This window comes from Scyliorhinus torazame, chromosome 3 (genome assembly GCF_047496885.1).
Source record: "Scyliorhinus torazame isolate Kashiwa2021f chromosome 3, sScyTor2.1, whole genome shotgun sequence".
Lineage (NCBI taxonomy): Eukaryota > Metazoa > Chordata > Chondrichthyes > Carcharhiniformes > Scyliorhinidae > Scyliorhinus > Scyliorhinus torazame.
Window position 1 is genome coordinate 259,047,057 of NC_092709.1, and position 24,503 is coordinate 259,071,559.

The following is a 24,503-nucleotide window of genomic DNA, read 5'->3' on the forward strand; positions in this document are numbered from 1 at the left end:
ATGTTACCAACGACACAGTTAGCCTTGAGTACTCAATCGGAACAGGTAAACCTCCAGTGGTGTTTAAATATTGCTTGACCAGGTTCATGGCAGCAATCATTTGGCTGATTGGTTTACAAATGTAGGAGCTGCAGCATGCTAAGCATTTTCAGACAAGTGTGTGCATCATGTGTGCCATTCTACAGAATTACACAAAGCAGCAAAGGTTTTCACTTATACATTATTTTATTGCCAGTATCTGCTTTGCTTTAATATTCTGTGAAGAATATACCATATATTGGTTGACAGAAAATAGAATAGTTTACAAAGACATTTACACATCATTAAGTCCCATTGACACTGATAATGGATGAATACAGCGCATAGGTAATCTAAAATTGACCAACACATTTTGAATGAATATATAACACAATAGTAATTTTAAAAAAAACTCTATCTACAGTTATGAATATTAAATTCTACACAACTGTTAAATAAATATCACATTATATGCAGATATTTCTACTTACGCCAGTATATTATTGTTATATCGTCCGGCACCTTGCATTAGCATTTAAAACAACTTGCATAATAATAGACTATTATGTTCAAGAAACTTTCTAAAACAGGCATGAAAGGTTCATCTGACCTAACATTGTACAAGACTATCAATATTATTTAATATGTACAAAATATTGTTTCGCATATTATTGAAAATACTAGGAATTACTTAATATTTTTCTTATTATATTTTAAAAATACTGACTTATTTGCTGTATATCCCTTCAAAACAATGTTCCCAAATTAGTCAAAGGTATATTGGGTTTATTGTCAAATTGAAAATCAATATTCATTGTATTGTATAGTCCATATTATTTAGTATGAGAAGTATAACTAAATCCCAATACTGTATCAAAATTATAGCGATTACAATCCTTCGGCGGGGGGAAAGCCAGGAACTATTGTGTAAAAGAAATGACCCTGAACTACCAGGGATTTAGTCACTGTTTACAGTCTTACAAATATGACAGAGCAATAAAGCTTACTGGATTAATAATGGTACAGCGCTTTGAGCCAGTCTGTACATTAGAAGTGCTCTATGAATGCAAGTTACTGATGTCATTTATCTATTACTGAAGCTTTTACAATCATGTCAGATAAATCAAGATACTTTATGTAACACAGCAATCAGCAGCCCAGTTCCAGTGAGCATTCTCTGGTATACACAGTAACTGCAAGGTACGAATTGCAGTGCTTTACATATAAAATAAGAAACATATATTCACAGGTGACTGCAGTGATTTTTTTTCTTAAACTGCAGCGGGACTGACATTTCTGACATCTATATTCTGTATGAATTCTTAATGCTTGTCCCAAATACTCTTTCTGCTATTTTACTGAACACTAGATGAAATAAACAGGCTAACACCTCTGTTGTAATTGTCAACTGAGAAATTTAAATGCATTAAGCATTCAGACAACATCTCCAAAAGTAATGTTTACCCTATAGTGGCATTGAAGCTAAATCTACATCTTTTAGCATAAATTGTGAATTGCAGACCCTTACCACAATATATTGACTTGGTTCTAAGGTTGATTTTATGCAATAAAATTTAAAGATGGAGACTGAACACTTCCCATGTAACATATATTGGGGTAAATAACCATCTACAAAATATCTTCTTTTGAGGATTGCCTTCAGTTGCCAGTGCAAGTCATTGCTGGCCTCTATGAGACAGGCTGAATCACATTTTATCATCTTCACTGAGATGACGCTTCCAGTACAGTGGTGCAGTGTAATAAGTGAATATTTCCTGAGTTTTCAAAAACAACAAAAAAACTATGACAAATTAATAGCCTAGTCTTCAAAAGAATGCATTTCTTATCAGCCTTTATTTGCAGTGACACCTTTGGTAAATCCCTCTAAAAATTGAAAGTTTATAAAAAATGATTCAACAGTTTAAGCTGCAGACAGGTTGGATCGGACAGAGTCTTCTCGCAAGTGGTGATGCTTACCATTGTCAGCTTCATGCATTTGTGCACGTCTCTCAATAGTTATCTTGTATTTCTTCCTAGAAAGAAAGGATAATAATGCTAAAAGGTTTATTTTAACCAATTCATTGGGTGTTTTTTAAATATATATAAAGACTCAGGTGGAATTCTAAACTACTTCTCTCCATCAGATGTTTACATATCACCTATTTGTTTCTAGCACTATCACTTTATTTTGTTTTCATTTCAGATATCAGAGTTCATGAAGTTTTTTTAAAAATTGAAAAATGGTCCAAAAAAGCGCCAACTTTTGAGGTCATGTTTTGCAATGTTTTTCCACGTTGGAAGTGCACCCAGCAACATTTTAGTTTGGGGGTTCACTAGGCATTCCTGTGGCCCACATGAAACAAATGCAGGCATCATTCAAGCCACATATTTTGCTCCTTTGTCTATGTTTTAGAGGAAAGAGATGTCGAGGTCCTGAACTCTCTTGCAGGGTTCACTTATTCTAAATTTCTTCACATGAAAATGCTTCTGGATTTGTCCTAATGCCTCCAAAGAGGAATATCGGAAGCGGCAACAGGAACGTACGCGTGACCTTACAACATATGGCTTCACAGAAATAGATCATCATGGGAGGATTTTCCGGCTGCTTTGCACCCGGTGCAAATCCCGCAATGTCAGGAAAATACCGGAACAGCCCTGAACTGGGAGTTTCACTGTGAGGCAAACAGTTCGCAATGCTCCCGGGTTCTCTGAGCAGATGTAGTCAGGTTCACGCCTAGTGAGGCTGTGAACCTGATTGGCATGCATTAAAATAGATTTTTAAAAATAAATTAATTTAGAGAATTCCATTTGGAAGAAAATGGGCTTATCAGTGATAGGCAACATGGTTTTGTGCAGGGAAGGTCATGTCTTACCAACGGAATAGAATTCTTTCAGGAAGTGACAAAGTTGATTGATATGAGGGAAGGGCTGTAGATGTCATATACATGGACTTCAGTAAGGCATTTGATAAGGTTCCCCATGGTAGGCTGATGGAGAAAGTGAAGTCTCATGGGGTCCAGGGTGTACTAGCTAGATGGATAAAGAACTGGCTGGGCAACAGGATACAGAGAGTAGTAGTGGAAGGGAGTTTCTCAAAATGGAGAACTGTGACCAGTGGTGTTCCACAGGGATCCGTGCTGGGACCACTGTTGTTTGTGATATACAGAAATGATCTGGAGGAAGGTATAGGTGGTCTGATTAGCAAGTTTGCAGATGACACTAAGATTGGCGGAGTAGCAGATAGTAAAGGTGACTGTCAGAGAATACAGCAGAATATAGATAGATTGGAGAGTTGGGCGGAGAAATGGTAGATGAAGTTCAATCCAGGCAATTGTGAAGTGATGCATTTTGGAAGATCCAATTCAAGAGCGAACTATATGGTAAATGAAAAAGCCCTGAGGAAAATTGAAGTACAGAGAGATCTGGGTGTTCAGGTCCATTGTACTGTTAGTAACTTTGGTTGGCTCTTAATTCGTTGCCCGTTGGGTCTTTACTGAATTTGCTCTGTTTCTATAACCTTTGCTCTAGAGTCGCCAGGTATCTTTATGATACCGCCACGAGGTTCAAGTTCAAGTACTGATCAATAACTCAACACGCCAATTAGTAAGATTCAAATCAAAGCACATTTATTATACACAGTAAATCACTACTCATGCGTAAACTCTACTTTTTAGACTATTCTCTATCACTAAAAGGCCTATACTTAGCTTCGGAACTGGCCCACCAGGTCAGGGGAACAAATGGCCTTTTGTTCGATCTGAGTCTGCAGGATTCAAAAGCTGGTATGGACTGGTAGCTCGGAGCGCCTATCTCGTAGCGTGCGTTGACTGGAGACTTACTTGGTTGATGCTGCAGCTTAGGCAGTTCACTCCCAAGGATTGATTCGAGTTGCTGAGTGACCCTGCCAACAAGACCGATTGGAACTTGGTGGCTTTACTTTATAGACCCCAGGGGCTTCGTGCCGTTCGGGGCAGACCCCGTATCTGGTTCCAAGTGATTGGACTACGTTCCGATCACTTGGATCGATTTCTCCAATACTGGAGTCGTTCCCTGATCGCTGGGCGGTCCCTAGGTGTCCGTTGGCCTTCCTTTGTCTTGGCCCCTGCTGGCACCGAGGAGTCTGGCTTGGCCTTATTCACCTTAAATGTTTCGATTGTTCCCAGGGATCGCTCATTAGTATGCAGATGGCTGTGAGTTTCAGTGCTGTCTGGGCTTTTGCAAGTTCTAATACACAGGATTTCTGCACTTGCTAGTTTTTGCCTGTGTTGGCTGAATTTCCCATGTAGTCTTTGCGGACCTCCATTTTAAGTCAGGAAGTGGCCAACCCAGGTGGCTCCACACCCTCCTTGTGATCCCTAACGCGAAGCGTGAAGGACCACATAACTGCGTTGTCTTCACTTCCTGACCCAGCGAGCACTCTTCCATGGCCTCTACACTGACCATAACTATGTATGAAAAATGTTTAACTAACAATGCTAAGTGGCACTATGTCAGACAGGGACATGCATTACAACAACAAAAACGGTACCTCTAACTATCTCTCATAAACTACACTCACTCAAACATTCAATCATACTAACTTCCTAACAATACAAAAATAATAGCAGCATTCACAGTTTTCCTCTGGCTTGACAGTCAAGCACAGAGGTGTACAATATTTCCGTTGTAAACGAAACACATTTCTTTATTAAAAGATGCAACACAAATGTTCTTTATTGTAGATCAAGGGGTTCAGGATCCTGGTGATAACCGAAAATAGGGGATCTCATTCTGTATACCGGGGTGCGAGAGCGGTAGGCTCTCCTTCGCCATTTCCTCATGCGGATAGTCTGCACGATGCTGCAGAGTATCGCCAATACTAGAAGGGATTCAATTACGTATGATAGTGAATACCAGGTTATGAACGTATCACATCATGATGGTGTGTCGGTGACTATCTCGGGGTTAACTATTTCAGGGTGTAGTGTATGGTAAGGGTGGGAATCATTCACGGCCTGTGTGGTAAGCGTCAGGGGGTTCGCATTTGCGCGGAACCGGGTACAAATTACAATAACGACAAAAAACACGTATGACGTCTTCATTGTTGCCTTCTATCTTTTTCGTCTCTTTCTTTCTGTTTCTTCTCTCTTCCTGGAGCTTCTGGAATTCTATGGATCAAGCATAGTTTCTGTTACTATCTTGGTTAATATCTTGTGCGTTAGCATGTCTGTCTTGTAGTGCCAATTTCCCTTTATAATTTGTCACCATGTGTGACTCACTCATTTTTTTTTTTAAACCAAAAATTTGGACTAGACACACTTAAAAAAAAAAATACTGAAACAGTGCGAGCCGTCTCGCAGGCTGTGCGATTTACCATCCAAATGTTTGAGGATGTAAATAGCATCGGGATGGCAACCTAAGGGTTGCCCGAAAACAAAACAAAGCTTTTTGAACCAAGAGTGCCGAAATGAGGTGCTTATTGGCCGTGACGGGTAAGATTTGGATGGAATCCTCGGGTAGCACGGTGATCAATTCCGTATGTGTTCTACCCGAGTGTAGCTGACCAGAGGGGGGGGTCCTCAGGCAGGGCGGAGACCAATGCCGTTTCTCCACTGCCTGAGCAACCGGCAAGAATGGGCAAAAAAATGTAGTCATCTGGGGGGTGCTGTAAAGGTTCTACCGTCGAACCAGAAGAGCAGTTATGAACGGGGGCTGGCAAGCTCTCAGCGGTTTCTGCCGATAAGCGTGCTGGCAAGTTTTCACAGGTTTCTGCCGACAAATATGGCGTGTGGCCGTGGAACCTCTGAGTGTACAAACAACAATTGACAATAACACTAACAAACAACATTGAACAACATGCTGAAGGTTCCATCAGAAAGGACACCGTTTCTCCCAACTGGTTCCTTTTAAAACATCATCTGGACACCTCAGTTATCAATTGCGAACAGGGTCGCAAAGGGGTTCTCGTTTTGGGAGTCAGACTCAAAGTCGTCCTCTTCTCCCGGATGCCATACTCTGGAATGGATGAGGGTTGATAAAGCTGCATGGTGTGACTTAGGGTCCATCTCGCCGTTTCGGATGAGCCTGTATGAATTGTCGCGGTGCCAAAAAGTGGTGTCTAATTCTGTGGGGACGGAGTCGGGGCCGTCATCGTAGGGCGGTGGTCTGTGGTGGGGTTTGTTGAGGAATGTGATCAGGAAGGGATCACTCGAATCGTGTTCAGATTCGCTGGGTGCGGGTCCTGTTGCATGGGGATAGTAGGGAGGCGTGCTGTGGCTATTGTCTGTGTCACAGTCGCTGTTGTCTGTGGGCGATCCGGGGCGGAGTCTAGAGTTTGGAGGTGGAGTCGAGGTCGAGTCCGTGAATGGGTTGAATGTGTTGGGGGAGGGTGGGGATATGTTGGCTGTGGGCAGGGCGTGGTCTGCTGCGTCGAGCATGACATGGTGTGAGTGGTTAGACTGCGAGCCATATGCCTTGAGCTGGTTAATATGGAACCACGCAGTCTTCCCGTTGGGGTACGTAATTTTATACACGGAGGGGCTTACTTTGTCCGCAATGGAGTACGGACCCGAATACTTCGGTGACAGGATTCGCACGAGTCTGTGTGCTGGGGGCTCTGGGGTGAACTACCTATCTTCCTGGGGGTTGTTTTTGCGATAAAGGGGCCTGTGTTGTGGTGGGGTGAGATGATTTCACATTCGTGGGGGGGCCTAGGTACTGAAGGTTGTCGGCTAGGAAAGTGTGGGTCTTGGTCCTTTTAACAGTGATTTCCCATCCCTGCAAAAGAAAGGTCCATCTGGCTGCTCTAATCTGGCTTACTGTACTGTCCTTAAGCCGTCCGACTAGTAAAAGTTGGGTGGGGGTGTGTTCCGTGAGGATTGTGTTGGGGTTTAGTCCAGTTATGTAGGAAAAGCACTGAACCGCCCAGAAAACTGCAAGCAGGTGCCTTTCACAGGCCGAAAATCCCTGCTCCACAGGATCAAAAAGTCTGGAGGCGTAAACCACGGGTCTTAACTGTTCGTGCCGTTCCTGGAGGAGCATGGCCAAAAGGGTACGGTCTGTGCTAGCTATCTCTACAGCATAGGGGGAAAGCGGGTCTGGAACCTATAGTGCGGGGGCTGCAATGAGGGCTCTTTTCAAAGCATCCACAGCATCCGTATGCTGCAGAAGCCATTCCCAAGGGGCTCCTTTCTTTAGGAGTTCCGCGAGGGGTGCTGCCTTGCTGGCGAAACCGTCAATGTGGTTTCGGCAGTAGCCAACCAGTCCTAAAAACGACCGGAGGGCTTAAACCTTCTGGGGAAGGGGCAATTTGGCAATCGAGTCAATTCTTTTATGCTCGATCTCGCGTTTACCATGCGTGATAATCGTATGTCCACGTGTACTGCTGACCTTTAAAAGTGAAGGCAAATTTGTATTGGCACGCTTTTGCCAATGGAATGGACCAGAATCCGTTACTGATGTCCAAAACCGTAAAATATCGTGAGTTGAGTCCCTGTTTGAGCATGGTCTCGGGACTTGTGGCTACCGTGGGGGCTGCTGCGGGGGTGACTTTGTTGAGTTCCCGGTAATCGATGGTCAGTCACCATGATCCATCGGGCTTTCTCACTGGCCAAATCAGGGCATTATTAGTAGAGGCTACTGATCTAAGTACGCCCTGCTCTAATAAGCTATCGATTACTTTTGAGATTTTTCCCTCTGCCTCTTGGGGAAATACGTATTGCTTTTGGGGCCTAGGGTCAGGTCCTGTGATTTGAACGGAACCAGTCATCCAGCCACAGTCGTGTTTGTGGGTCGTGAATGCTGTCCTGTGCTTCTGAAGAACTGCCCTAACCTGCTTGTCTGTGCAGTTCAAACCAGAAATCGCCGACTGCGCTAATCTTGTTTGCATACTCACCTACTGTGAGCGTTGCGGGGGCTCTTGTGGATTTTGCCATTTTCCAGACACATTGGTTTACTGGATCAAATGAAAGGTGGTGGGAGTTCATAAAATCAATGCCCAAAATATGTTCTGCTGTGTGGGGTAGATCGACAAAATTAATTGTGGAATTAATTGTGGTGCGGGACCCTCCTGAGTCCCAGAGAAATTCGATGGGCTGTCCCCGTACTTTTCTGCAACTACTGGCCGACCGGACCTAGCCCAAAGGGTGTTGCAGACCCAACTGGGGAAGGCTGAACACCGTCAGTCAGTTCCGTTCATGTCTGTCTGGTCTGAACGGGTGCTCACACTATGTATGGGCTCTGTCCTATTCTTATACAGAGTGCCTGCCTGCTGGGCTCTCTGTGGCTTTCGTGGTGGCATTGCACTCTCGTGCAAAGTGTCCTAATTGTCCACAGTTGTAACACTCCTGTGGTTTCTGTGGGGGGCTGTTCCTGCCTTCGTTCACCCATGCGGGGTTCTGGTGCGTCTTAACTGCATTGATATCTGCCTCTGCCTGCTGTTCTTTGGGTTTCCTAATCGCGGGTTTGTTTTGGACAGATTGCTCCCAGGTACGGGACAACCTTTTTAAAACTCATTTTTTGTTGTGCACTTCTTCCGAGGGGTCATAATTGGTACATGCTTTTTGTCCTGCCTCTGTGGCATGGGAGATAAGGGTGCGGGTCTATTTGGCCATGTTGTCTTGGAACAAATGGGCGCGGTCTAAATTTCCGAAAACGGCTGTAAAATGGATCCACAGGCGTCCAGCAAACGCTGTGGCGTGTTCTGAATTCTTCTGCCTGCACTTATTCAGGCCTTCTACTGGGTCACCTCTGTTATAGCCGATCGCATCTAGGATCGCTGTGTGCATCTCTGCAAGGGTGCCTTAGCCTACATTCTGTGGGTCGCGAAGGGCTGCTACGACCGAAGGGTCTAAGCTTAAAACTGTGAGCTTCACTTGCTCACGCTCATCCAGGCCGTACATGGTTGCCTGCTTCTTTACTCTAGCAAAGAAGTGGTGGGGGTCTGAGGTGGGGAGGAATGGTGTGATCTTTTCGCACGCGTCCCGTAATTGGGTCACGGTGAAGGGGGTGGTGTAAAGGAATTCCGCGTCTCCTTCCGATGTGACTGTGCGGTGGGTGGTTACTGTATTCATGGGTCCCTGATCTATCTGCTCTATGGGGGGTTGGGTGCTTTTCTCCTTTGGGGCTTTCCTTGCGCACATGTTCCCTGAACATACCTATGCGCGGTTTCATTTAATTCTTGCCAATCAGGGCCGTCTTCCTCATCTAATTGGGATTCAAAGGCGCTCTGAAACCCATTTTGCACTGAAAGCAAAGACTGCAGTTCTGCAATCTGCTTCCGGCACTTTGCGTGATCTAATGAGCTTTGTCTGTGCTCCGTGGTGGCAGTATGGAGTGCTCTTAATTCTGCCTTTAGATCGCTGCACTGCCTTTGCAATGCCTCTACCTGTTTCTCTGTCTCTTCTCTTACCAGGACTGCACGTTGCGTGACTTGATAGGCCTTTTCGTACTAGGTTTGGAAGCTGCTCAGAAGCGCTAGACAAGACTGGTGTGCCCGCTTGGCATCATCCACCTCTCCGTCCTTTGCTGCCAACTTCCTTCTTAAATCTATATTCTCTCTCTCAATCTCACTAACATCGACCTTGCTCATTCGATGTATCTCTTCTATCTCTTTGCGGAGCGTCTGAATGACCTCCTCTGTGCCTCGCAATTGTGCCAGACAGGACACGATTGCCATTGGCTTGCGAGCTTTTCCCAAGCTCTTCTTGTGGATCTCTGACAGTTTCTCCCACCAAGTATGTCCTATACTCCCGGGTCCTGTTTCCTCATTGTCACAGAATTCACTCCAAAGGGGCCATCCTTTCCCTTTAAGATATTTCCTGATCTCTTCTTCCCAAACGGGACACTGACCTACTCTACTGCTGATCGCTGCGACCACGAATTCTTCAGGGTTCATGAGGCATTGCATTGCCTGCATTGCCATCTTTCCTCTCTAAATACTCTCTTCATATTTGGAACGAGGGGTACTAAGACGGTGTTGTAATTACAGGTACGGCTTTCACTATTTTGCGGAACACAAACTCCCGACAGTTTTTCGCAACAAAAATCTATCAGTTTTACCTTATAGCCCTGTTAGTTACGCATGCATTAACACGCTTCCGAATTATGAGGATTGATCAGAACTGCTTGAACACTTGTAATTTTTTTTTTGTTCCCAATTGGATTCTAATTCAAATTTTGGGTTCTCCCAGAGTGGTTAGGCCACTTCTAAGTCGGGTCCAGTCAGGATGTCGCCAGTAATATGTTACTAAATTTGGTTGGCTCTTAATTCATTGCCCGTTGTGTCTTTACTGAAGTTGCTCTGTTTCAATAACCTTTGCTCTAGAGTCGCCAGGTATCTTTATGATACCGCCACGAGGTTCAGGTTCAAGTACTGATCAATAACTCAACACACCAATTAGTAAGATTCATATCAAAACACATTTATTATACACAGTAAATCACTACTCATGCATAAACTCTATTTTCTAGCCTATTCTCTATCACTAAAAGGCCTATACTTAGCTTCGGAACTGGCCCACCAGGTCAGGGGAACAAATGTCCTTTCGTTCGATCTGAGTCTGCAGGATTCAAAAGCTAGTATGGAGTGGTAGCTCGGAGCGCCTATCTCGTAGCGTGCGTTGAGGCTTACTTGGTTGATGCGGCAGCTTAGGCAGTTCACTCTCAAGGGTTGATTCGAGTTGCTGAGTGACCCTGCCAACAAGACCGATTTGAACTTGGGGGCTTTACTTTATAGACCCCAGGGGCTTCGCGCCATTCGGGGCGGACCCCGTATCTGGTTCCAAGTGATTGGACTACGCTCTGATCACTTGGATCGATTTCTCCAATACTGGAGTCGTTCCCTGATCGCTGGGCGGTCCCTAGGTGTTCGTTGGCCTTCCTTTGTCTTGGCTCCTGCTGGCGCCGAGGAGTATGGCTTGGCCTTATTCACCTCAAATGTTTCGATTGTTCCCGGGGATCGCTCATTAGTATGCAGATGGCTGTGAGTTTCAGTGCTGTCTGGGCTTTTGCAAGTTCTAATACACAGGATTTCTGCACTTGCTAGTTTTTGCCTGTGTTGGCTGAATTTCCCTGTAGTCTTTGCGGACCTCCATTTTAAGTCGGGAAGTGGCCAACCCAGGTTGCCACAGTACCGGTGGCTGCGCAGGTCAATAGAGTGGTCAAGAAGGCATACAGCATGCTTTCCTTCATCGGAAGGGGTATTGAGTACAATAGTTGGCAGGTCATGTTACAGTTGTATAAGACTTTGGTTCGGCCACATTTGGAATACTGCGTACAGTTCTGGTCGCCACATTACCAAAAGGATGTGGATGCTTTGGAGAAGGTGTAGAGGAGGTTCACCAGGATGTTGCCTGGTATGGAGGGCGCTAGCTATGAAGGGAGGTTGAGTAGATTAGGATTATTTTCATTAGACAGACGGAGATTGAGGGGGACCTCATTGAGGTCTACAAAATCATGAGAGGTATAGACAGGGTGGATAGCAAGAAGCTTTTTCCCAGAGTGGGGGACTCAATTACTAGGGGTCACGAGTTGAAAGTGAGAGGGGAAAATTTTCAGTGAGATATACGTGGAAAGTTCTTTACGCAGAGGGTGGTGGGTGCCTGGAACGCATTGCCGGCGAAGGTGGTAGAGGCGGGCACGATAGCGTCATTTAAGATGTATCTAGACAGATACATGAATGGGCATTCATTTTTTTCCAATTAAGGGGCAATTTAGCATGGCCAGTCCACCTACACTGCACATCTTTGGGTTGTGGGGATGAAACCCATGCAAACATGGGGAGAATGTGCAAACTCCACAAACTCCAGAGCTGGGATCGAACGTAGGACCTGGGCGGCGTGAGACAGCAATGCTAATCACTGCGCCACAGTACTGGCCACTAAAATAGATTTTAATAGGCAAAGACGGCAATTCCTCTGGGACGTACTATGTTCCTATGCTTCGGCATGACGTGGCGTCCGCGGGAATCACTACTGATCTCCACAAACTGAGACCAGACGTGATGACCACACCGGGGGCTCGAAGGCCATTGTAGCCCCCGGGTGGTTGGAGTCATGCCCTGTCACCCTGCCACTGTCAGGGAAGTGGAAGGGGCAGAGTCTGAAGGGGGAGGGGTTTTAAGTGGCAGAGCATGTTAGGGGCAGGACATGAAGGGTGACCCATTGGTAGGGCCGCAATGCCAGAGATCAATGCTTGGGGGGGGAGAGAGAAAGCAGGCTGGCGATCAATGCTCGAGGGGGGAAGGGGGGAAGGCCGTGAGGGATGAAATTGTCATCAAAGTGGGGCAGGGTCCCGATGTCTGTGGTGAGGGGGGGGTCTTTACTTTCACTTTCAGTTTGGGCGCCCCAAACCTGGATTTTCTGGCGTGATTAGGCCCCGCCCTTCCCAATGATGCTGCAAAACATGCCCTTTTCAAAAAAAAGAGCAAAGAGTGGGAAGGTCACGTCGGGAAACCTGCCTGTTTCTCTGCAACATGACGGTTTTCTGACCGATCTTGACACTTTGCCTTTTTGGGAAAATTCCCAATGTCGAGATGCCCAGAATATAAGACCAGGGATGTACTTCTGAGGCTATTTGAGTCTCTGATCAGACCCCATTTGGAGTATTGTGAGCAGTTTTGGGCCTCGTATCTAAGAAAAGATGTGGTGGCCTTGGAAAGGGGCCAGAGGAGGTTCACAAGAATGATCGCTGGAATGAAGAGCTTGTCGTATGAGGAACGGTTGGGGACTCTGGGTGTGTACTCGGAGTTTAGAAGTATGAAGGGGAATCTTATTGAAACTTACAGGATACTGCAAGGCTGGATAGGATAGATGTAGAGAGTATGTTTCCACTTGTAGGAAAAAGTAGAAGCAGAGGACACCATGATCCTTTAAAACAGAGATGAGGAGGAATTTCTTCAGCCAGAGGGTGGTGTATCTGTGGAACTCTTTGCCGCAAAAGGCTGTGGAGGCCAAATTACTGAGTGTCTTTAAGACAGAGATAGATAGGTTCTTGATTAATAAGGGGATCAGGGGTCATGGGGAGAAGGCAGAAGAATGGGGATGAGAAAAATATCAGCCATGATTGAATGGCGGAGCAGATTCAATGGGCCGAGTGGCCCAATTCATTCCTATGTTTTATGGTCTTATATCCTCTCTATACAAGGGAGATAGTTGTATTTCAACATGGATGAAATTAGTTACAAGTGCTAATTGTTGGTGAGAGAATTGGAGCCTGACACCAGGACATGTGCTGCACTGTCTCTGGCAGTTAAGGTCAGCATGGCACAAAATGAATGTGTCTCTGGCTACTTCCAAACTGTTTATCGTGACATCAGAAACAGTTTTTCAGCTGGCTGTGTGCAGGTCACTGATGCACTGTTAATGAGTTGACAACAGTTGTTAGCTTCCCTGCTGTAGCCGACAAGCAAGAAGAGAGAGGGCTGGGATTTTCTTTTCCTTCATAGAAACTTATAACCAGCGAACAACAACGCACACAAATCTTTGGGAGCAATTCCAATAGTCAGCATAATCAAAAACTAGCCAATAACATGGCATCCGTAAAAAAGATCTTTTGATGCATCTTGAGCAACTAAAGAGACTATGCGACAGGTGCAGTCTGGAAAATCTGTGACTAAAGCTATAAAATGCATATTTGTGCAAATTATGGAACTTAAAATTGAACAAGAATCTTGTTTTCCCCACTTTACATGCAGAAGAAAATGCTTTCCCTCTAGTTTCTTCATTGACTGAGCATTTGAATGAAGGAGAATCCCCTTTGTGAAGCTGCAGAGAAAAAATTCTGAGTTCGAATGTGAGTGCAGGTGTTTTGACCAGCTTTCTGGAACCAGCTTCTGACTGTGCTTAACATCTGGGCTCCAAAATCTGAAGCTGCCTTTTAACTGAACCAGACAGTGAACCGTGCCTAAAATTGTAACAGTTCGGTACTGGACAAATTGGGATAATTCTAAACAGATCCAAATTGGCTTCATTTCAGATCAATCTGAATTTGAAATGACTTCAGAGCACATTCCTGGACAAATATTTGACAGCGGTTGTTTCCGATGTGCTGGGTTTCTTTACTAGAATACTTCCAAAATCAACAAAGCATGCTACAAGACATTTTTAATTTATATAGATGTCTCGAATTATGTGTTTCTTTTTGCATTTTTTACATAATGGGGTAATTTTCCAGTGTAGACTGGCAGCGGGGAACCTGCCACCAGCACATATTAAAAATGCTGCCTGTGATTTTGTAATATGGGATGGGCAAGTTTGCTCATCACAAGTGCATGGTTGGAAAATTACTCTTTGGTGCTCAAAAAAATACACGTAAAATCTCTTTAATGAAATTAAGAACTTACTGGACATTTCAGATAAAGATTAACGAAAGCCAGAAGAAAATTCCCCCTTTCCCCTTCAATAAGAATTCCTCTGATCGTTATGTGTTGCAACACTGTTCAATGCGTTCACCAAAATTGGTTCGATTTAATGTTTCTAACAGAATCCTAAGCACGTACTTTTGGAATGTGCTTATGATTTTTGCAGAAATAGAACAAATGTTCAAGAAAACATTTATAACTAGCCTCTCTGCCTCAAACACTCCTTTAGATTGTGCAAACCATGCACAAAATCATGTGTTGGTGGGGTTGCTGGGTGGTGGGGGTGGCGTGGAGGTGTGGGCTTGGGTGGGGTGCTCTTTCCAGGAGCCGGTGCAGACTCGATGGGCCGAATGGCCTCCTCTGCACTGTAAATTCTATGATTCTATGCCAGAGCAGAGAGAAAAACTGCTAATCTGCTAATCCCAGCCCTCTGCTAAAACAGTTCTGTAACCAAATACAAGGAGATGCATAAAAATGATTCCTCGTGGCTTTTCAAGCATTAAATTTCAATCCCCATGAATTCCACACCGCATCCGACCAAAAAAGCCCAATGAGGAAGCAGGAGTTCATTTTGTTGGAAAAATATATGGCAATTTTGTTAAGCATCCCTGTGAAATCTCTCTATTTAAACTCCAACGACGCGTTGCTTTTATGAATGGTAATTTTACAAACTAGAGTTTCTGGCAAGAATCTTAACATGCCAAGATTTTAAGTTGCAGACAATAATAAGAACTTGCACATGCTCCCAACATAGAAGTTTCCACATTGGAATATGAATGGAAACCATTAGTTTGGGTTCTTCATTATAGATTATTCCAATGCAAAATGTGCTCCCCGACAGACAGCTCACCAATCTGGAGATGAGGAGCTGGGCGGCCAGCACCACAACAGAATCCAAGCTGCAAAGGGGCAGTAAATATTGAAGCTTGTAAGGTCTAAATTTGACAAGCAACTGCAGTTAAAAATAAGGGAAAAGGGATGAACTCAGCAACTACAGGTCTGCCTGATTTATGTAAGTGGTGGAGAAACTTTTACAGACATAATCTGACAAAATTAACCAGCATTTGGAAAATTCTGGGCAACGAATAAAATAAATTTGTTAAAGACGTGTGTATCGAGCTTGACGAACTTAACTGAGTTCTTTGGTAAAGTAGCAGAACAGGGTAATGGAGGTACTGCATCTGATTTTCTATTTAGCAACTTTCAAAAGTTGTCTGATAAGGTACGATTTATTAGACCTGTTAGCAAAATTGAAGCCCACGGGATTAAAGTTTGTTTTTCAGACAGGAGAAAAGTACACTGTGGTGTATTCCAGTGTTATCTTTTTAATCTATATTAGTGGCCTAGAGGTAGGTATTCACGGCATAATCCAAATTTATAGATCACACAAAACTTGGAAATGTAGTAAACAGTGAGAAGGATAGTAACACACTTCGGGAGGACAATGACGGAATTGTAAAATTGGTAGACACACAGCAGTTGAAATCTAACACGGAGAAGTGTGATATTTTGATAAGAAGAATGAAGGGAGGCAATAGAAATAAATTATACAATTTTAAAAGTGGGTGTTGGAACAGAGAGAAATGGGGGCGTATGCACATATATCTTCAAGGGTGGCAGAACAAGTTGAAAAGGCTATTGAAAAAACATAAGGGATTCTTTGCTTTATTAATGGAGGCACAGAGTACAGAATCAAGGAAGTTATGCTGAACCAATTTAAATCACTGATTGGGCTTCATTGTCCAATTTTGGGCATCGCATCTCAGCAAAGATGTCAAACCCTTGCAAAAGCGGTTTACTGCAATGATTGCAGGGACGAGGGAGTTCAGTTATGCAGACAAACTGCAGAGGTTTAGTTGTTCTCACTACAGCACAAAAAGGTATGAGTAGATTTGATAGAGATGTCCGAAATCATGAAGGGTTCAGAATCACAGATTGTTACAGTGCAGAAGGAATTTGGCCCATCGTATCTGCACTGGTTCTCCAAATGCGCATCAAAACATAGTGCCATTTCTCTGTCCTTTTTTCCCGTACCCTAAATATTGTTTCTATTCAAGTAGTGCTCCAATATCCTCTTGAATACCTTGATTGAATCTGGCTCCACCACACTCCCAGGCAACTCATTCTTAACCTGAAACACTCGCTGTGTGAAAAGACTTTTCTCACATCACATTTGCTTCTTTTGCAAATCTAGGCCCTTTTTTTCTTGATCCTTTTATAAGTGGGAACAGTTCCCGTACCAGCCTCCCCGAACAGGCGCCGGAATGTGGTGACTAGGGGCTTTTCACAGTAACTTCATTTGAAGCCTACTTGTGACAATAAACAATTTTCATTTACATTTCATTTAATTTCTCCCAATCTACTCTGTCCATGATTTTGAACATATCGCAGATCTCCTCTCAACCTTCTTCTCTCCAAGGAAAATAGTCCCAGCCTCTTTAATCTAGCCTCATAACTGAAGTCTCTTATTCCTGGGACTATTCTTGTAAATCTCTTTCTGCACTCTCTCCAATGTGTGGACATCCTTCCGATAGTTTGGCACTCAGAACTCTACATAGAGTTGTGTACTTTAATACAACATCTGAATTAGGAGTAGGATTAGATCATTTGCCCTTTCAATCATGCTCCAACTAATTGGTAAGTTCATGGTTGATCTGATTGTGGCCTCAACTACATTTTCCTGCCTTCCCCCTAACCCTTTGGCTCCCCTCTTAGTCAAGAATCTAGTTCCCTCTACCATAAAATTATTCATTGACCCTGCATCCCTTGCTCTCTGGAGGAGGCAGTTCCAAAAATTCACGAACCTCTGAGAGAATATGTTTTGCCTCATCTCCGTCATAAGTCATAGGAAAAACTCCTTCCAGTAGCAGAAGGGTAAGTAACCAGAGGACACAGACTTAAGGTGATTGGTACAAGTATTAGAGGTGGCAAGTGGAAACATTAGCGGGATTCTCAAATTCCGCGCTGGGTCGGAGAATCGGCGGGGGGGGGGGGGTGGGGGGGCACAACGCCGCTCCGACGCCTGGCTGCCGATTCTCCGGCGACCGGAGAATCGGTGCCAATGGCGCTGGCGTGGTCGCCGCGGCGCCGGTCGGGGACCACGATTCTCCGTGCTCAACGGGCCGAGTGCCCGCCGAGTTCAACCGAGTCCTGCCGGCGTCGTTCACGTGTGGTCCTCCTCGGCAGGACCTCGGCGTTCTTGCTGTGGGGGCAGTCCTGGTGTGGGGGAGTGGGCATCCGACTCCGCGATCGGGGGCTACCGATCGGCGGGCGGGTTAATTCCGGGGGGGGGGCTATGTTCCTCCGTGCTGGACCCCTGTAGGACTCCTCCATATTGCGTGGGGGCCGGCGCGGAGTTGGCAACCTACGCACATGCGCGGACCCACGCCAGCCGTGACGTGCATGCGCGCGCCCACACCGGCCGTGGCATGAAGTGCTCCAGTGCCCTGCTGCCCCCTGTGGATTGGGGGACCGCTGCTCCTCGTGGCCAGATGACGCTGTCGTAAAACGCTCCAGCATTTATGACGGCGTCAACACTCTGCCACTAAAACGGAGAATCCAGCCCATTTTAATTATACAGTTAAGTTGTTAGCATCTAGAATGCACTGCCTGAAAGACTAATGGAAGAAGATTCAATAATTACTTTCAAAAGAGAATTGGATAAGTACTCGAAGGGAGAGGATTTTCTATTGATTCAGTACGAGAAAGAGCAGGGGAAATGAATTGGTTAGCCCTATCAAAATACCAGATAATCAGGGTAGGGTGAATGGCCTCCTTCTGCACAACATCAAACTATGATTCCATGCAAGTGAAGTTTAGGACCAGAATAGCCCACTGCAGTTCAGACAGAAAATGTAAAAATACTAAACTATACTCTACCACTCATACAGTTCGATGGCTTAATTCACCTAAAATCTTTGCAGTCAATGAATTCCTTTTCGGGATCCTTCTCCATTGGGTACTTTGAATAAACTAAATGGGCCTGCTTCTAAAGATAAAGGAATATATACTTACAAGACAATTGTCAAACTTTCCACTCTCAGAGGGTGAGACTGCCTACAACATCCAATAATTACACCTTTAAACTCTAACTTTTAAGTACATCTGGAGATCAAAACATATCCTTACAACATCATTGCAGTTATTAAACTTGTGCCTTCCATTCTATTTTATCAAGTTTTCCAAATCATTCATGTCTAGAAGGCTGGGCTGGAGGATTATTTAACTCTGACTAAATTACACTAACCCCTATTTGAAAATATAATATATTCAACCTCTTCTATTTTGGAATTATTCATTAATAGAGTATTCATGCCTTCGTGATAACTAATCCCCCCCCCCCCCCGCACCTTCCCTCTGTCTTTCCTGTATTATTTAAGTCGCAGGGAAGTACAATGACAGCAGCATGAAATACTGCAAGAAAGTCTGATTAGTTCAGACTTGAACAGCCTTTGGCAACTTTGTGGATAAGGATTCTAATTGTATCCATTCATTAACTTCACTGAGACAGATTAGACGGACAGATTTGGAGACCACATTTAATTACGGATCACTGTGCTAAATTAAACTTCCCTACATTTGCTGACTTGGCCCCTACTTCCTAAAGACATGGCCGGTTACACAACGCCTACGTTAATAAAGGAAGAAGAAAGACACAGAAAGCTTATGAAGTGGTGCTGAAAAGTGGGAATAGGAAACCCTTGCCTTTTGTGCTGCCCTTGTATTGCACTTTGCCCTCAAATCATAGAACCTCGCCTCAGGCTATAACACTCTGACCTCCATCAGTAAGACTACATTCCATTGCAGTTTACCTTTCACCATTAACACTGGAGTGTGGTATTCACTGGGGAGATGAAATGATAGAGTCGACCCAAGTCATTCGAGTTTAAACACTGGCTCTTTAGAAGACCATGAGAAATGATTTTGTGAAGGATATTTCCATTTATTTCTTCTATTTTAGCTCAAAATAAAACATACAAAATAACTTAGTACAAAGAAAATAAAGTCCAGCGAGTGCTGTACAGTCCTTTATTGTCAACTTCATATATATTGTTATCATGGATGTATTATTTTATATCTTCACATTTATTTCAGAATCACCACATTTTTGACCTCTGGCATGTCAATCACTTGGTGACATCACTGATTTGGAGGACCGTGTTGTATCCTCCAACATCTTCATTCATTCAAATCAGTCCAGAGGTGCACCAAAAGCCTCCTGAACTCTGGAAAATACTATTCATTAGGGATTCTATATTCATTGTTACAAGAAATTTGACAAAGAATAAAATGCCATGGCACATTTTCACCAACATACGTTTTTTTAATAAGTACAATGAGAGTAGCACTCTGGACCCAAAGTGCTCCCTCCTCAAACTGTCCTTGATCATTAAGTAGAAGAATAATTCTATGCATACATTTGTTCATGAAAGAAAATCCAATGTTTTGTTTTGTTTCCCTCCCCCAGGCTCCATTTCCAAATAGCACTTCCTACCTGAACAAATAAAATGCCAGCAGCAACGCACATCCCAGCAATGAGCCGACTACAATGCCTGTGACTGCAGACTCTCCAAGCCCACCTACGCAGAACAAACAAGTAGTTACTGTTCACATCAAATATGTATTCAGATAAAACAATGTTGCTGTTCAGAAAATGCATTTCTCGATCCGTTGCACATTTTGTTGCGAATTAAAAATGCTACCCTACAATGAATATATCGCCTGAACTCAAAGCAAGTTAAAAAGTTCACTGCAGATTGATTCCAGTGTGTCTTAGGTAATATGGGGAAGCTGTGGCACAATAGTGTTATTGGTTGACTAGTAATCCAGAGACTCCGGGTAATGCAGATGGTGGAATTTCAAAGCTCAATAACATATCTAAAATTAAAAGTTGAATCGTTTGATTTGTCATAAAAATCCATCTGGTTCACTAATGCCCTTTCGGGAAGGAAACCTGGTCTGGCCCACATGTGACTTCTGGCCTACATGTGACTCTAGACCCACAGCAATGTGGTTAATTCTTAAATGCTCGCTGAAATGACCTAGCAAGCCACTCAGTTGTATTCATCTGCTGTGGAACAAAAACGAATGAAACTGAACGGATACGTGGCATCGACCTAGGCACTGGAACGATAATGGTACAGCCCTGTCGATCAGGCAAATCTCTACTGACTAACATCTGGGGGCTTGTGGAAAAATTGAGAGAGCTGTCTCACAGACTTGTCAAGTCTGACATAGTCATACTTAAAGTAGACCAAGGCAGGCCAGCAGCACGGTTCAATTCCCGTACCAGCCTCCCCGAACAGGAGCCGGAATGTGGCGACTAGGGGCTTTTCACAGTAACTTCATTGAAGCCTACTTGTGACAATAAGCGATTTTCATTTCATTTCATGGACACCACCATCACTATTCCTGAATATGTCCTGTCCCACCGGCAGAGGTCACAGTGGTATACAGTCGGAAGGGAGTTGCCCTTTAAGTCCTCAACATCGTCTGGACCCCATGAAGTCACATAGCACCAGGTCAAATATGGGGAAGGAAATCTCCAGTTGATTACTACTCCTCAGGTGATGCATCAGTACTCCTCCATATTGAACACCACTTAGAGGAAGCCCAGAGGGTGGCAAGGGCGCACAATGTACTCTCAAAGGCCATTACCAAGAGTGGTGGCTCAATACCACCACTATAGACTGAACTGGCCAGGCCCTAAAGAACATAGCTGCTAGACTGGGAATGCAGCAGGTGGTGAGGGAACCAACAAGAGGGAAAAATATACTCGCCTTCATCCTCACCAACCTGCATGTTGCAGATGCATCTGTCCATGACAGTATCGGTAGGAGTGACCACCTTGTGAAGAAGAAAATCCCGTCTTCACATTGAGGATTCTTTACATTTGTTGTGTGGTACTACCACCGTGCTAAATGAGATAGATTCAGAACAGATCTAGCAACTCAAACTGGGCATCCATGAGCTGCTGTGAGCCATCATCAGCAGCAGAACTGCACTCAACCACAGTTTGTAACCTCATGGCCTGGCATATCCCCCACTCTGCCATTACCACCAAGCTGGTGGAACAACCTTAGTTCAATGAAGAGTGCATGTCTGGAGCAACACCAGGCATACCGAAAAATGAGGTATCAACCTGGTGAAGCTGCAACACAGGATCACTGATGTGCCAAACAGCATAAGTAGCAAGTAATAGACAGAACTAAATGATCCCCAACCAATGGATCAGATCTAAGCTCTGCAGTCCTGCCACATCAGCTGTGACTGGTGGTGGACAATTAAACAATGCATTGGAGGAGGAGGTTCCATAAATATCCCCATGCTCAATGATGGAGGAGCCCAGCACATCAGTGCAAAAAATAAGGCTGAAGCACTCGCTACAATCTTCAGTCAGAACTGCCGAGTGGTTAATCTATCTCAGTTTCCTCCGGAGGTCCCCAGCATCACAGATGTCAGTCTTCAGCCAATTCGATTCACTCCAAGTGATAGCAAGAAATGGCTGAAGACACTGGATATTGCAAAGGCTATGGGCCCTGGCAATATTCCAGCAATAGTATTGAAGACTTGTACTTCAGAACTTGCTGCACTCCTAGCCAATATGTTCCAGCACAGCTACAACACTGGCATCCACTCAGAATTGTGGAAAATTGCCCAGGTATATCTTGTAGACAAAAAGCAGGACAAATTAAAAAGGCAATAAGGGGGGAGAATGTGAAATATGAGTGTAAGCTAGCTAGTAATATAATAGAAGATTGCAAGAGTTTATTTCGACATATACAAGGTAAGTGAGAGGCAAGAATGAACATTGGACCAATAGAAAATTAGGCTGAGGAATGGATAAAGAGGTCTTTTTCATGATAGCAGCCATTGACTGGTGGTGTTCTGTAGGGGCCAGTGTTGGGACCACAACTATTCACGATATACATTAATGATCTGGAAGAAGAAACTGAGGGCATTGTTGCTAAGTTTGCAGATGATACACTGATATGTAGAGGGACAGATAGTGTTGAGGAAGCAGGGAAGCTGCAGGAGGACTTGGACAGGCTAGGAGAGTGGGCAAAGAACTGATAGATGGAATACTATGTGGAAAAGTGTGATGTTATGCACTTTGGCAGGAAGAATAGAGGCATAGACTGTTTTCTAAATGGGAAAAGGCTTTGGAAATCTGAAGCACAAAGGGACTTAGGAATCCTAGTTAAGGATTTGCTTAAGGTTAAAATGTAGGTTCAGTTGGTAATTAGGAAGGTAAATGCAATGTTAGCGTACAAGAGTAGGGATGTACTGCTGAGGATGTATAAGGCTCTGGACAGACCCCATGTGGAATATTGTGAACGGTTTTGTAATAATAATATTTATTAGTGTCACAAGTAGGCTTACATTAACACTGCAATGAAGTTACTGTGAAAATCCCCGAGTCACCACACTACGGCGCCTGTTGGGGAGAACTCAGAGGGAGAATTGAGAATGTCCAATTCGCCTAACAGGCACGTTTTTCCGGACTTGCGGGAGGAAACCAGAGCACCCGCAGGAAACCCACGCAGACACGGGGAGAACGTGCAGACTCCACACAGACCGGGACCCAAGCCAAAAATCGAACCTGGGTCCCTGGCGCTGTGAAGCAACAGCACTGTGCTACCGTGCCTCCCATATATTGGGCCCCGTGTCTAAGTGAGGATGTGCTGTTCTTAGAGGGGATCAGAGGAGGATCACAAGAATGATCCGAGGAATGAAGGGCATGTCATATGAGGAGCGGTTGAGGGCTCTCTGTCTGGATTCAATGGAGTTTAGAAGGATGAGGAGGGATCTTATTGAAACTTACAAAATACTGAGAGGCCAAGATGAACTGGACAAGGGAAGATGTTTCCACTTATATGAAAAACTACAACCCGAGCGCACAGCCTCAGACTAAATGAATGATCCTTTAAAACTCAGATGAGAAGGGATTTTTCAGTCAGAGAGCGGTGAATCTGTGGAATTCATTGCCACAGAAGGCTGTGGAGGTCAAATTACTGAGTGTCTTTAAGGGAGAGATAGATAGGTTCTTGATTAATAAGGGGATTAAGGGTTGTGGGGAGAAAGCAGGAGAATGGCGATGAGAAACGTATCAGCCATGATCAAATGGCAGAGCAGATTTGAAGAGCCAAATGGCGTAAATTTGCTCCTATGTCTTATGTTCTTATTAAATTCAATCCGTCAATGACTGCCCCATCAGTCTACTCTCACTCATCAATAAAGTGGTGGGCGGGGTTATCAACAGGATAAGCTATCAAATGGCACTTACTCAGCAATAACTTATTCATTGATATTCAGTTTGGGTTCCGCCAGGGTCACTCAGCTCCTGACCTCATTACAGCCTTGGTTCAAAAATGGACAAAAAGCTGAACTCCAGAGGTGAGGTGAGATTGACTGCCCTTGACATCAAGGCAGCATTTGACCGAGTGTGGCATCAAGGAATCCCAGCAAAACTGGAGTCAGTGAGAAACCGGGGGAAACCCCTCTGCGGGTTAGAGTAATACCCAGCACAAAAGAAGATGGTTGTGGTGGATGAAGGTAAATCACCTCAGCTCCAGGACATCACTGCAGGAGTTCCTCAGGTTCGTTTCCTAGTCCCAACCATCTTCAACTGCTTCATCAATGGCCTGTCTTCCATCATAAAGTCAGAAGAGGGGTTGTTCGCTGATGATTACACAATGTTCAGTATCATTTGAGACTCCTCAGATACTGAAGCAGTCCATGTCCAAATGCAGCAAGACCTTGACAATATACAGGCTTGGGCTGCCAAGTGGTAAGTAACATTTCTGCCACACAAGTGCCAGGCAATAACCATCTCCAACAAGAGAGGATCTAACCATCGTCCCTTGTCATATAATGACATTATTATTGCTGAATCCCCACTATCAACATCTTGCAGGCTTACCATTGACCAGAAATCTCAACTGGACTAGCCAAATAAATAATGTGGCTACCAGAGCAAGCCAAAGGCTCGGAATCCTGCGGTGAGTAACTCACTTCCTGACTCCCGAAAGTCTGTCCACCATCTACAAGGCACAACTCAGGAGTGTAATGGAAAACTCTCCACTTGCTTGGATGAGTGCAGCTCCAACAATTCTCAAGAACCTTTACACCATCTAGGGCAAAGCAG

General features: G+C 44.4%; 1 protein-coding gene and 1 long non-coding RNA gene across 5 annotated transcripts in view; one reads left to right on the top strand and one right to left on the bottom strand.

Annotated features, from left to right (window-relative positions):
- Nucleotides 1–20,069, top strand: part of LOC140409073 (uncharacterized) — a 40,710-nt gene extending 20,641 nt beyond the window's left edge. The window contains exon 3 of the long non-coding RNA XR_011940275.1: nt 19,824–20,069. This is a non-coding gene — a long non-coding RNA (uncharacterized lncRNA). The remainder of the gene's footprint in view (nt 1–19,823) is intronic.
- npr3 (natriuretic peptide receptor 3) overlaps nt 207–24,503 on the bottom strand; it is a 153,188-nt gene continuing 128,891 nt past the window's right edge. For 2 of the 4 annotated variants that reach the window (XM_072497155.1, XM_072497153.1), the window contains exons 7-8: nt 19,851–19,935; nt 207–2,051 (exon numbers count right to left, since the gene is read on the bottom strand). In XM_072497155.1, coding sequence (XP_072353256.1) covers nt 1,940–2,051; nt 19,851–19,935 — 197 coding nt within the window. In that variant the 3' untranslated portion in view covers nt 207–1,939. Of the gene's footprint in view, nt 2,052–19,356; nt 19,582–19,850; nt 19,936–24,503 lie in introns of those variants that run through there. The other 2 variants (XM_072497154.1, XM_072497156.1) reach the window with 2 other exon arrangements.